Genomic DNA, 13049 nt, shown 5'->3' with positions numbered 1-13049 from the left:
TTCACTCTCGTCACCCAGGCTGGAGTGCAATGGCACGATCTCAGCTCACTGCAACCTCTGCCTCCCAGGTTCAAGAGATTCTCCTGCCTCAGCCTCCTAAGTAGCTGGGATTATAGGTGTCTGCCACCATCCCTGGCTAATTTTTGTATTTTTAGTAGAGATGGGGTTTCACCATGTTGGGCAGGCTGGTCTCAAACTCCCGACCTCAGGTGATCCACCCGCCTTGGCCTCCCAAAGTGCTGGGATTACAGATGTGAGCCACTGTGCCCGGCTGAGGCATGTTAATACCTGCATCAGTGCTCAGAATTAAAGTATTCATAATTAAGGAGAAAAAAAGCAAAATAAAATAATATTGACATATTGATCCCACTTTGGCAATGTGTATGTCAACAAACGAACAGGCAGGTGTTGCTGGGCAGTGCTGGGGCTGCCTGTGTGCAGGAGAGTAGGCTGAGAGTCCTGGACCGATTTGCCCAACTTGAGCAGGCACTAGAAAGCTTCACCTGCAGGTTTGGCCCAGCCCAGGCTCTGGACCAAACCTGACCAGGAAAGAGCATGTATTAGTAGCCTATAGAGTTTGGAATTAGCAATGCATATCGAAGCCGAGTATCTGCTTGTGCTCACAGTCATCCCAGGGCATCCAGAGGCCTTCAGGGTGGCCTGAAGTCCCCCACTCCACCACCTTTGGGTTAACCTAGCCTGTCCCACAGAAGATGATGAAGCTGGGTCTGGAGGCAGGCTGACTCAGATAGATTCTTGATTTTATGATGCTGGCCTGGGTAAGTTGCCTGACCTTTCCGGGTTCCCTCATTTTTAGAGGACTTATTTGCAGAAGTAAATAGAAGGCTATATGCCTGATGCTTAGTGGCTACTCATAAATGCAGGCTATTAGCATATATAGAAAAGCCAGTCAAACAAAATAAACAAATAAAATCACAAAACAAGAAAAACAGAAAAGAAAACAAAGTATCCCTCAAATCCAGATATTGCGTTAGCCCTTGTTATATCTTTTCTAATGATATATGTATATATGTATCTGGATATATACATATATCATTGTATATATGCAGTGGTGCCATCATGACTCACTGCAGCCTCAACTTCTCAGGCTCAATCGATTCTCAGCCCCAGCTTCTCGAGTGGCTGGGATTACAGGCGTGCACCATCACACCTGGCTAATTTTTGTATTTTTTGTAAAGACGGTTAAGTCATGTTTCCCAGCCTGGTCTCGAACTCCTGGGCTCAAGTGATTCACCCACCTCGGCCTCCCAAAATGCTGCTGGTATTACAGGCATGAGCCGCCGCATCTGACCATGCAATGCTCTTTTCTTAAAAGTATATCATGAACATGTCTTCCTGACAGTAGAAACAGATTCATATCACCATTTTCATACATTCATTGTATTCACTGTTAGATACAGAGTAATTTAACCAATTTCCTGATCCTATACATTTAGGAGGTTTCCAACTTTTTATTATCTGTATTACAAATGCTTGTTTTGTTTGAAATGGGACCAAATTTTTAAAAAGTTGCTCCAGCTCCTGAATCATAGCCTCTCCATTATTTTGAAATAGAACATCTGTGTCCACTGGTATGCGAATTTGGACAGTCTCTTAATCTCAGCCCTTCAGTATGATGAACATTGATCGGGATCCTGACCTGACATCCCTCATGGGGAACAAGGGTGGCATTGTTCATAATCTGTCACAGTCAGCGACTCACAATGAGATTAAAGAACAGGTTGAAACTGAAGGCAAGAAGGAAACCAGGCACTAAATTAAAGAGGTCCGGGCCTCTATATTCTTGGTCTGCTTTCTTTCCTCCCTCCTGATCACCACCACTCCAACTGGCCCTGCCACACCTGGTGCTGACCCATAAAACAAGAGGAGAGAGAGAATAAGTGAAAAACTATCACCTTCCTTTCCTCAAATCTTTATTCCAACCCTTCTAAAAGGGTGCATGTCTTCCCTGTGTGTGAAGCTCAGGGCTGCTGGGCCAAGATCAGAGAAGAATCGAATCCATTATCATTTGTAACTCCAGCTGGGATCCAGCTTTCACCAGGATCTGCGGCACCCAGACTTTGCTCTGTGAGACTGGAGAAACAACTGTCCCTCCGGCACCTGCTGATGTAGGCCCACCTCTACTGACTCACACTCTTCTAGCCCTACCATCATTTACTCACATTTTTGAAAGTGGGAAAAATGGTCTTTAACCAGTTTTCAGAGCTCTTTTGCCTAAACAGTGAAACTCAGTGTGATTCTTTTGGGGGAGAGGGGATGGGAATCAATTTCAGTTCAGCTAGCCAGTTGATGTTTGGATAAAAAGTAATAAGTAATCTTCTGTCTAATGCAGTGTCAGAAAAAATCATGGCTTGAATGTGGATCTGAAGCAGTGGGTTAACTAAAAGGAAACAGTCTTTCAGTTTAGAAATGTATAGAATCAGGAAATTGGCTAAATTACTCTCTATCTAACAGTGAATGCAATTAATGTTAACTGAAAGGGCCAGTCTCCGTGGTCCAACACTTAAGGATTGGGTGATCTGTCTAAAGCAATAGCAAAAGCAGAGTCATAAGGTCAACTTTCTTAGATTTGTTTATTATTATTATCATTATTACTATGATAATAAGAATAGTAGTAGTAATAAATCTTGTCCAGCACTTATTCTAGGCACTGCAGAAAGTGCTTTGTGTTATTGCCTGTATAAGACATATGTCATGTCATGTCATATCATATCATATCATTCAACACATGGGCAAACTGAGGCTTACAGTAGTACATAAATGCCCAAGATCACAGACCTCGGATCAAGCCTGAGTCTAACGGACTCTAAAACTTGTACTCAGAGCCATGATGTTTTCACTGAGCTCCAAGGAAACCAAGTCTAATGGTGTGACTGTTCAGTAATCAGGCGCTTTGCAGACTTTCTTATTTAAACAAAAAGTCCCTTGAAAGTAAACTCTTAGTTAAGGGGTGTGCAGATCTGGCTGGAAAAGAGGACCCATTTTTATAAGGAGCCCGAGTTTTTCTGAAAAAAAAAAAAGAAAAGAAAAAAGAAACTAAGTATTCAACTCTTGCTCTCCAAGAAATAGACCAGGGTGAGCTACAAGGCACCAGAAATCCACGCTGATGAGCAAGGCTCAATGAGGGAATGATTTCAACACAGACTGGGCCAGTGGTTGTGCTTTGGAGAGTAATGGCTGAGCATGGGAGTGTAGACTAAAATGGCTTATGATCTTGAACCTAGTGTGGGGAACTAATGTGGACTGAGCAGGTCACAGTGGAAAAGCCCATCCTTAAAACTTTAAGACTGTGCAGAACCCATCTTCAGCAGTGACATCACATGGCTGCAAGAGACAGTTCAATAGTATTGATTACTGGGCTGAGAAGCTCTAAAGTTCTAAAGGGTAGGGAGGGCGAAGCCTCAAGAGGAAGGTGTTGGACTTCATGATAATAAAGCGCGGGAGTGGGGGCTGAGTGAAAATTACAAGTGATGGCATCATGTTTACTCTTCAAGCTTGTGGAGCAAGTCAGACCAGTAACACAAGAGACTTGGACATTTTTGCCCCTTGACTGCGTTTTAATAGTTCTGCCCATAACCTCACATAAGCCAAGGTTAGGCAAGCCAAGGTTAGATTTAATAGCCAGGTATGACCTTGCATGAGAATCCCCTGTAACATTTCAGAGCCCTCCAGATAGGCTGTTGTAGAGCTGGCCCTTTAGAACCAACTGTCAGCTGCACACAAAAGCAAAACAGGGCTCATGGTATAAAAAAATAAACATAACAAATAATGTAAAATCCCTCGTATTTGCTCAACTTCATCACCTGCAATGCTCTTCAAAACAAAAAAAGACAGATCTCTCCATATCCTGAGAAAAACTGCATGTGGAACACTCTCTTCCAAAGCTGTCATTCTGTTTCTGGTTCAACTGGCCCAGAACATCTGTCTTTTCTCACATTTAATCCACCCAATTAAGCAGAATGGACCTTCCGAGCTCATCTTCCCATGTTTTACAATTTCCTGCCCCTCGCAATGGTGGCTAGGGTCTGTTAGCAAGATTCAGAAGAGATTTAAAATCCCCTCTTTGAACTGCCTGCTAATTGGTGGAGGGTGTGTCTCCTGGTTCCTCCAAACCCTTGTTTAAGACCACTGTTGTCTGTTCTCTTTTCTTTCCTTTACACCAGTTCTGCTGTTTTCAATCTGTGTAACTACAGGAAGCTATTTGCCCTTTCTTTTCCTGTTTTCTCATCTGCAATACAGGGATAGTAACAATATTATTTACATGGAGTAGTCACTGGCAATTCTCTGCCCACATCCCCTCAGACCTTACTACTGTGATGTACAACCATCCATCTTCCACCTGCCTGAAGGCTTTATCTAGTGGCCCGAGTCTACCTGATCACAAAATATGCCAGAAAGACTAGAGAGTTAACATCCAGGGAGCAGCCTCTCAGCTAATGACTGATGGAAGTTGGTAGATAAATATGCCCTTGAGTGGGATATCTGGGAGGTACATGCCTGTATGCCCCTTGATATGGGACAACTTTGAGGTCTCTGTACCATCTCACAGGGTCCCAAGCAGGACTGAGTCCCAGTTGCCCACAGTGCTGACCTGCTGCATAACAGGCCCTCTCTTGGCTGCCTGCCCATCTCAGCTCCCTAGTCCCACACCAGTGTTTCCCGGGATCATCCCCAGATGATCTACTTGCATGTATGTCTTTGACTTGGAGAGCCCAACCTAAGACACTAGCATTCAACATGTGTGGTCTTCTCCTTCAACAGTGCCCTCTAGACTGCCCAGGGATCTATTTTTCTCTACTCATTTTACTAGTCTTCCATCTGATTTTCTCTACTCATTTTCTAGTCTTCCAGCAAGAACAGAGGGCTTGCCTGTTACTGTCCAGAACAAGTAGAAGCCATCAGCTGGCAACTGCCTTAACCAGCCCATTTCTAACATTTGTAGGATTAGAGACAAAATTTTATGAATAGAGGCTTCTGCCCTGTCACTTTCCCAAACCTGTTCTCTTCCCACCCCTGGCAAATCTACAGAATAAAGAGCCCATGCATCTGTGTGGGGACAGTTCAGACCACACGGCTATGCTCTGTTTACACTCCCTGTAAGCAGCTGCCTCTTGGCCACCCCTCAGACCACTGGTGATGTCCACCTTCTGGAGGTCCATGAAGACCCTAGATTCTGAAGTCTTGGGCACCACAGTATGTTCTAGAAGGGGAAGTATGGGCTCTGGGTAAGCATATTCCTTTGGGTCATAGAGAGAGATAACCCTGAAGTGCAGCTAGAGCTGGTCTTTCTGAAATGTGGGGCCCAGGGCAGGCAGCCCAGCTATCAGGGTCTAAGGGTGGTATTAGGCTTAACTCCTCGCCCTCAATTCAACAAACCTTCCTGCATCTGCATCCAGCCTCCCTACCTTCACTCCTGTGCAAAGCAAGAAGTGTTCTCCTATCTGAGGTCAATCCCTTCCCTCCACTTGGATCTCCATTCGGAACTCAGGGTCAGGGAGAAGTGGGAGACAGTGAAGAGAGCCCTGGCCTTGGGAACACAAAGGACCAGGTTTCAGTTCAGGATCTGTCATTCACTGACCAAACCCGGCCCACCTTCTATGGTTGGCATAAGACCTAAGTGACATAATCAGGGACAAGTGCTCACTTAACTGAATAGCACTATACGAAGTGTAAAGAGATATTACTCTTAGTTGCAGCTGGGCGCGGTGACGCATGCCTGTAATCCCAGCACTCTGGGAGGCCGAGGTGGGTGGATCACCTGAGGTCAGGCGTTCAACACTAGTTTGGCCAACACAGTGATGTACTAACATGGTCTGTACTAAAAATACAACAAAAAAAATAGCTGGGTGTGGTGGCGGGCACCTGTGATCCTAGCTACTTGGGAGGCTGAGGCAGTAGAATCACTTGAACTGAGGAGGTGGAGGTTGTGGTGAGCCAAGATCGCGCCACTGCTCTCCAGCCTAGGGGACGGAGCAAGACTCTGTCTCAAAATAAAAAACATATTACTCTTACTTGCAGTCCTTTTTTTTTTTTTTTTTTGAGATGGAGTCTCGCTCTGTCGCCCAGGCTGGAGTGCAGTGGCACCATCTTGGCTCACTGCAAGCTTCGCCTCCCAGGTTCATGCCATTCTCTTGCCTCAGCCTCCTGAGTAGCTAACTGGGACTACAGGTGCCCACCACCAGGCCTGGCTAACTTTTTGTATTTTTAGTAGAGACGGGGTTTCACCATGTTAGCCAGGATGGTCTCAATCTCCTGACCTCATGATCCGTCTGCCTCGGCCTCCCAAAGTCCCAATTTTATATACGTAGTTTATAAAAGGCAGTGCCTGGAGCTTGGGAAAACAGCTTCTTTTAGGCCTTAGCTAGTATCTTTGGACAATCGGGTAATTTGCTTTCTTCTCATTATTGGGTGATTGCATAAGGTTGTTTTTTTTTTTTCTTTTTTATTTGTGTTATTAATGAGGGCTGAGATTCTTAAATAAAATATCTTATCAAGGAACTAAATGCTATTATATTATCTACTGGAGATTTTACTCTAATCTTTTAGAAAAGCCACCTTAGAATGTTAGCTCAAACCCATCCTTAGAGTCCAAAACAATATTAGTTTCTTTTCTTTTAAAAAGTCTATGTATTTCAAATATTACCTTTGAATAGCCACTAACAGTAGGAAGATATGGAAAAGACTTGCGAGGTCAAGTGTAAAGGTTAAATGAGATTCAAAGAACATGGCTGAATTACCTGGTCCCTACGGCACAACTAAGAAGGGTTTGTACAATTTTAATGAGTCGAAAAACAAAGAAGAGTTATAAAACAGAGACTATAAATGGACCTCAAAGCCTAAAATATGTACTATTTGACCCTTTGTGAGAAATGTTTGCTGACCCCTACCTAAAATGATTGAAGGACTCATCAACTCGCTTCACCTTTCCTTTATCAGCCTCTCATGGAATCACCTCCCGTCTCCAACGGCATCCTCAGAGCCAAGCTTGGGGGATGTATTATGATTCTGAGCCTAAAGATCATTTGGTGATGGACTTGTTGAGAGCTAAGAGGGGCCTCTGGGACTAAGCACAAGGTCCTGAGTAATTTTTTTTGGTGGGGGCGGGGTTGTTGAGCGAAGTATTGGAAGGATCACAGCACATGTTCTAGACTCAAGAGTAGCAGCACAAATAGAGCTCAAGGAGACCTTCTCAAGTTCTTGATTTTTTTTGTTCACTCAGCCTAGGCCAGAAGAGGTGCCTTGGTCTCCTGGTCTTGACTTGTTTTTTCCTTTTTTTGGAAATTTTTTTTTTGGTAGAGATGGAGTCTCTCTAATTGCCCAGGTTGGTCTTAAACTCCTGGGCTTAAGCAATCCTTCTGCTTTGGCCTCCCAAAGTGCTGAAATTGCAGACATGAGCCACTGTGCTCAGCCTTGGTCTTTACTCATTATCAGGGTTGTGTGCTTGGGAGAACAAATAAACTGGTCAAAATGGAAACTGTACTAACCAGTAAATTTTTTTTATTTTTATTTTTATTTTTTATTTTTTTGGTAGAGACGGGTTTCACCATGTTGCCCAGGCAAGTCTCGAACTCCTGGGCTCAAGCGATCCACCTGCCTCAGCCTCCCAAAGTGCCAGGACTACAGGCATGAGCCACTGCACCTGGCTGAACTGGTAAATCTTTGATAGCCATCTGCAACTTTTGGTTACAAATTTTAGCTTTGGAGTCAGAAGTCAAAGCAAGACAGCACAGTCTTTGGAGAAGGTGTCACTACCCTCAATTTGTAGCCTCAAATATCACAAACCCAGCATGTCCAGACCTTCTCCCTTGAGTCTTACACTGCCTTCTCCTGGCTGAAGCCAGAAATGAGGGTGGGGGAAAGGATTTTCTGCTCTTCTAACTCATGGTTTTGGAATAATTGATTTCTTCCCCTTTATGCCCATTTCTTCCCTTTGTTGCCAGTCCTTTCACACTTACCTTCAGTCCTGGAGGGAGGACCTCTTGTTTGTGGATCTGGATGACAGTGATACTCACAAGCACCACAATACTCACAAGCAAGACCACCAAGGCAATAATGGTTGGAGTTCGGTAGAGGGCTTTGAGGCCTAAAACGAGAAGACCCAGAAGGCACTTGAGGGGAAGGTAAAAACCAGGCACTGGTATTCTTTGTAGAATCGATGGACTGGCCCCATAATCACATGCATAAACCACTTTCTTTGGTGTTAGCGAGACCCACACTTCTAAGACGGAGTAGCAAATAAGCTCCCCTTCTCCCCAGTTTTGGGGGAAGGACAAACAGTACGCATTTGCCCTTCCTCACAAATTGTGTACTAAAACAGTGTTGCAGGGAAGGTATGCATGGTCTAGTTTTCTGATATTGTGGTTATCCCTGAGATGAATTACAATAACATTCGTTTTACTTTTTTCTTTTTTCTTTCTTTCTTTCTTTCTTAATAATAATAGTCTTGGTAGAACTACTGGGACATAAGCATAAATGACACCCAAATGGTTGAAATATGATGAACACTAATAGAAGGATCACTAGATTCATCGAATTCCAATATATATCTAATCAATTGGCTATCTAAATGTAAATTAATTAAAATAAAATAAAATAAAAACGCAGTCTCTCAATCTTACTAGCCACATTTCCAGTGTTCAATAACCACGTGTGGGCTAGTGGCTACTATATTGGACAGTACAGCCATATAACATTTTCATCATTATAGGAAGATCAACTGAACAGCAATTTGATAGATCCTGTCTTATTCCAGAACATTATTCCTAGATCATCATAACCTATGCTTTACCCTTTCATTATTTCTGTAAGACATTTGCCCAGAAGAAAAAAAGGGCGTGTCTATGCACCCAGGATATAATTAGATTCAGCCCACAAATTCAGTCACATCACAACATTTGCTACAGGAGGGCAGTCACGCAGTAGGTCTTCGTGGCTCAGAACAACTAACTCTTTCCATCTCAGCTGATTCCCCTGCAGTGTAGCTGCAGTCACAGACACTTCTTGGTGTCAAAGTTGGTCACTTAACACCTTAATCCTCCTACCTTGTCATTGAAAGTGTAAACTAGTACAGCATCAATGGAGGGCAGTTTGTCAATATTTATCAGAACTGCAAATAAGCATGCCATCTGACTCACAATCAAACTTTTGGAAAAATATCCCACAGAACCAGCTCCACATGTGTAAAATGACTTAGACACAAGGTTACTCATTACAGAATTGTGGGTAATAGCAATGGAAAGGAGAGCCAACTGCCATGGAGTTGACCTGCAGAGCATATGAAGAGGTCCTATATCACTTTTCTGTGATTCCAAATAAAAGTACAAGAACCAGCCAGGAACCAGTTAATCCACAGAGGCGAACTTTTGCATCAGCTTTCAAAGAATGCATTTGTCAGTGTCAGCTATAGAAGTTTAAGGGATTTTTTTCCCCCTAATAAAATGTGGTAGAAATTTAATCTGCCAAGTTAAACTTTTCCTTTGGAAGGAATGTAACAGGTTAGTCTATATGAGTGATGTTACAATCTCTGTGTTAACATTTCAAAGTGTTTCGGGGGAAAACCTAAAAATCAAAGGAAAACAGCTCCTCACGTGCAATCTCCCTTTACAAAAATAAAAGTTCACATAGATTGCCCTTACTATCCTAAAATCATATCCTTTTAGAAGACAAGAATACCCAGTTCAGGGGCATGACTAAAGAATGTCTATCCATGGGGAAGGAGTGTGTGATATGTATGCAGTTTCCTGACCACAGCTACGTGGCTGGCCTCCTAAGTCTTCTGTGTTTCAGCAGTTTTCAAGTAAAAAGCTATGATTACCTTAAGCAAACCCTTGTCCCAGCAGAAAAGCTTATTACAAAGCAAAATGGACAAGACCAGGTCTTATTCATTTAGGAAATGCAGCCTAGAGCTGCGCTGTCATTAGGGCTGGACAAACATGGTAATTGCAAGGTACCTACCTGAGCGTGGAGAAGCCAGAGGCTTCTGGGCTTCCACATGAGCAACTCCAAAAAGTACTCTAGAGACAGGCGGGGCAAGCTTAGAAGTGTGTGTATGTGTGTGTGTGTGTGTGTGTGTGTGTGTGTGTGTCTGTGTGTGTGCGCGCGCGCTGGTGCCTGCGAGTTTGAGAAAATCCCGCACTCCTGCCTGCAGTATCAATCATAACAACACTGACCCACGGTGAGGGGTGGGGGTGTTGTAGGCACTGTGCCAGCAACATTTGGATGGGAATACAGGAAAGATCCAAGTACTTTACAATTGATCACAAAATCAACAATACAGTATTCTAAAGCAAACCTTACATACAGCTAGGTAAGGGAAACCACAAGGGCCAAATTAATGGATTATACAAACCGGAAAAACCTTTTAAGTGAAACATGCATGTTAGTCCTTGTTTTGTGTGGCTTTGATGAAGAGCATTACTTTTATTTGAGGAATGCCAGTGACGAAACCCAGTTGAATACTGAGTCTCAAACCAACAAAGTTAAACAATAATTTGCAGGGGATATGGATGAAAAACTGTGGGCCGAACCTGGGATTCTCTTGCGATTTGGCAAAACCACGCTTGCTGCCTGCTGAGAGATACTAACCTGCTTGCTCACATGGTTGGCGGGTCAGCACAGTGAACATCTTTTCTCCCAGCTGCAGGTGAGAGAAGACAGGATGTCAGTAAGTCCACGGCCCCCGACCTCAGAAGTTTAAAGAACGAGCACAGGTTCAGACAAAACCCATTCTACTTCCTCCAAATCAAAACCTCATCCCGGGAAAGGTCAGCCCAACCCAGGACTTCAGAGACAGCCCCAAAGCTGGAGCTTAAATTCCATGTCATCTCCCCAAATGCAAGGAAATCAAACATAGATTTGCTGAAACTTCAAACTGAAAAGATTTTCCGAAAAAAAGGTCTTTTTCTGCAGATTGTTCCACCTGTACACACACCCAAGAAAGAATAAATCTTCCCCCTATTATTACCATTCATAGGGCTGAGGCGGGGCTTTTCTTCAGAACATCAGCAAGGAAGGTTTTTGTGTGTTCGTGGATCGCGAGCCTGGAGCCTCTCTTTAAAGCCCCGGGAGGGGAGTCTTTAGCTGCTGGCTGGAAATTGCAAAGGGATGTCGGGGCCCTGGGATCCAGCCCCCACCAGGATCTGGGGTCAGCGCTCTGGACTGCGTCTCTGCATAGCCGCAGGCATCTAAGCGCCCAGCACATCTGCGGATCCGTGCAGGCAGTCGGTAAAGACGCGCCCACCCGTCGTGGGCATGGCAGGGACCACCTCCCCCCGCCCAAGGATTTAGGGCTCGCGTGCTTCAGTCTCTTCCTCTGGCCCTCTGAGGAAATCCGATTTTGTTTCCTTGCCCCTTAACTCTTAGTCTCACGCAGCACCCCCGACTCCTTCCTTGGCAGCTCAGGCGCCGGGTGCCTTGACCTTACCTGTGCGGAGCCGATTCGGAGGAGGCGACTAGCGCTGCCGCAGAGGCTGCCGGCGGCCAGCGCTGAGGAGGTGTCAACCTAGAACACGGGAGGCGGCGCCGGGTGAGGCGGGGCGGCGGCGGGGGCGGGGCGGCCTCGGCCTGGGACCTCCTCCCGCGTCCGTGTCAAGGCCAAGGGCCTCTTCACCTTCTTTTCTGGTTGCTCTCACCTTCACACCCAGCCCTCGATGGAAGGGGAAGGGAGAGAGAGCGCGCCTCTTGCCGAAAGACCGACCCTGCCTGCCCCGAGAGCCTTCTGTCCCCCTCCAGGTCCAAGCCAAACAGCACTTCACCTTTCCTCTTTCAGTTTCCTCCACGCTCACCTCTACCTGAAGTCAGAGAGGACACAGCCGCCAGGCCTTGCCCTGAGAACCCACTGGAGCCTATGTGGGTGAGGGGGAAGGGAGGTGTCTATTATCTGCCTCCCTCTTGCATCTGTGTCAAGACCAAGAACCTTGTGATCTGTCTTCTAGTTACCTCCATTGTCACCCCCACCCTAGGGGAAGGGAAAATGGGCAAAAGGCCAGGCAGGGACTGGGCACTCTGTGGGTGTGCATGACCTCATGCGGTCCCCCGGTGGGTGGCTCCTGTGGTCTGTCTCTCCATGGGGTGGAGTGGAGTCAAACACCTGTAATGTTGGGAGTGAGACCAATAGGCAGGCTGGCCCCTAGGTCACTTGGGCCTAAAGCACAAAGTATGGCAGGCACATTCCCTTTCATACTTAGCAGAACCGCCTTGGCCATGCCCAGGGACATTCTTGTTGTTTACTGGGCAATGCTCTGCCCTACCCCATTTAACACGGGTGTCATAAGGCCAAAATTCAAGACAAGTACAGCCCGGAAGAGGCAAAACAGAAAAGATAACAAAAAGGCAACATGCGGGCTACGTTGATCCAAACACCCCAGGAGTCTGTCTCAGTGTACAGCAGCAGGCAGCCGCCCTGCTCCTCTTTGTGACCCCAAAGACCCTTGGAGTGATCCCAGCAAGAGGCCTAAGCAGGCCCTGTTTGACCATCCCTTCTTGTGGTTCCTGCATGCCTGGAAGGAAGAGCTGAGTCCCTGGTTATACCCTGCGATGGCCTGCTTTCTCCTAGAAATCCACTAATTTCCTGTCCTGTGCAGGTGGGGCCAAAGTCCCTGAGACAAGAAGTCCTTAAGATAGTCCTTTAAGTCCTAAAGCCCCTGCTTTGAGACCTGTGAGCCCAGAGAGGTGGGCCCCAAGCCTGAGCTATGTCACCAAGCCTGAGCTATGGTCACTCACCCAGAGTTGGATGGAGGTGGACCCCGTTGGGGGATTGGGACAGGGTCTGCACTGGCGGTATCAGACATTCAGTGAATACTTGCTGAATTAAAAGACTTGTTTTCTTTGAAAGCTGTGGGCCAGTGAAACGTAAGGCATATGGCTGGCAGCTGAAGTCTGTCTGCACCCAGGAGGCTGTAAGTACACAAACAGCTGCTGGCAGTGCACCCAGACCTGAGCTCAGTAAGATAGCCCCAGTGGGTGAATGACTAACCTTAGCATCCCCAGTGACTTCCCAGGGGCTGGGAAAAGGTTTCCAGGCCTAATGG

General features: G+C 45.7%; 1 protein-coding gene across 5 annotated transcripts in view; it reads right to left on the bottom strand.

Moving 5' to 3' along the window:
• The window catches only part of ENTPD3 (ectonucleoside triphosphate diphosphohydrolase 3), a 40037-nt gene extending 28514 nt beyond the window's left edge, over positions 1 to 11523 (bottom strand). For 2 of the 5 annotated variants that reach the window (XM_077991001.1, XM_077991002.1), the window contains exons 1-4: positions 11444 to 11523; positions 10985 to 11107; positions 10606 to 10657; positions 7977 to 8104 (exon numbers count right to left, since the gene is read on the bottom strand). In XM_077991001.1, the coding sequence (XP_077847127.1) occupies positions 7977 to 8104; positions 10606 to 10657; positions 10985 to 10987 (183 nt within the window). In that variant the 5' untranslated portion in view covers positions 10988 to 11107; positions 11444 to 11523. 5 annotated transcript variants of the gene reach the window in all.
• Between the last annotated feature and the right edge of the window lie 1526 nt (positions 11524 to 13049).

The sequence above is a fragment of the Macaca mulatta genome, chromosome 2, assembly GCF_049350105.2.
Source record: "Macaca mulatta isolate MMU2019108-1 chromosome 2, T2T-MMU8v2.0, whole genome shotgun sequence".
In the NCBI taxonomy this organism is placed as follows: Eukaryota; Metazoa; Chordata; class Mammalia; order Primates; family Cercopithecidae; genus Macaca; species Macaca mulatta.
This window is presented reverse-complemented; position numbering and strand designations above follow the sequence as displayed.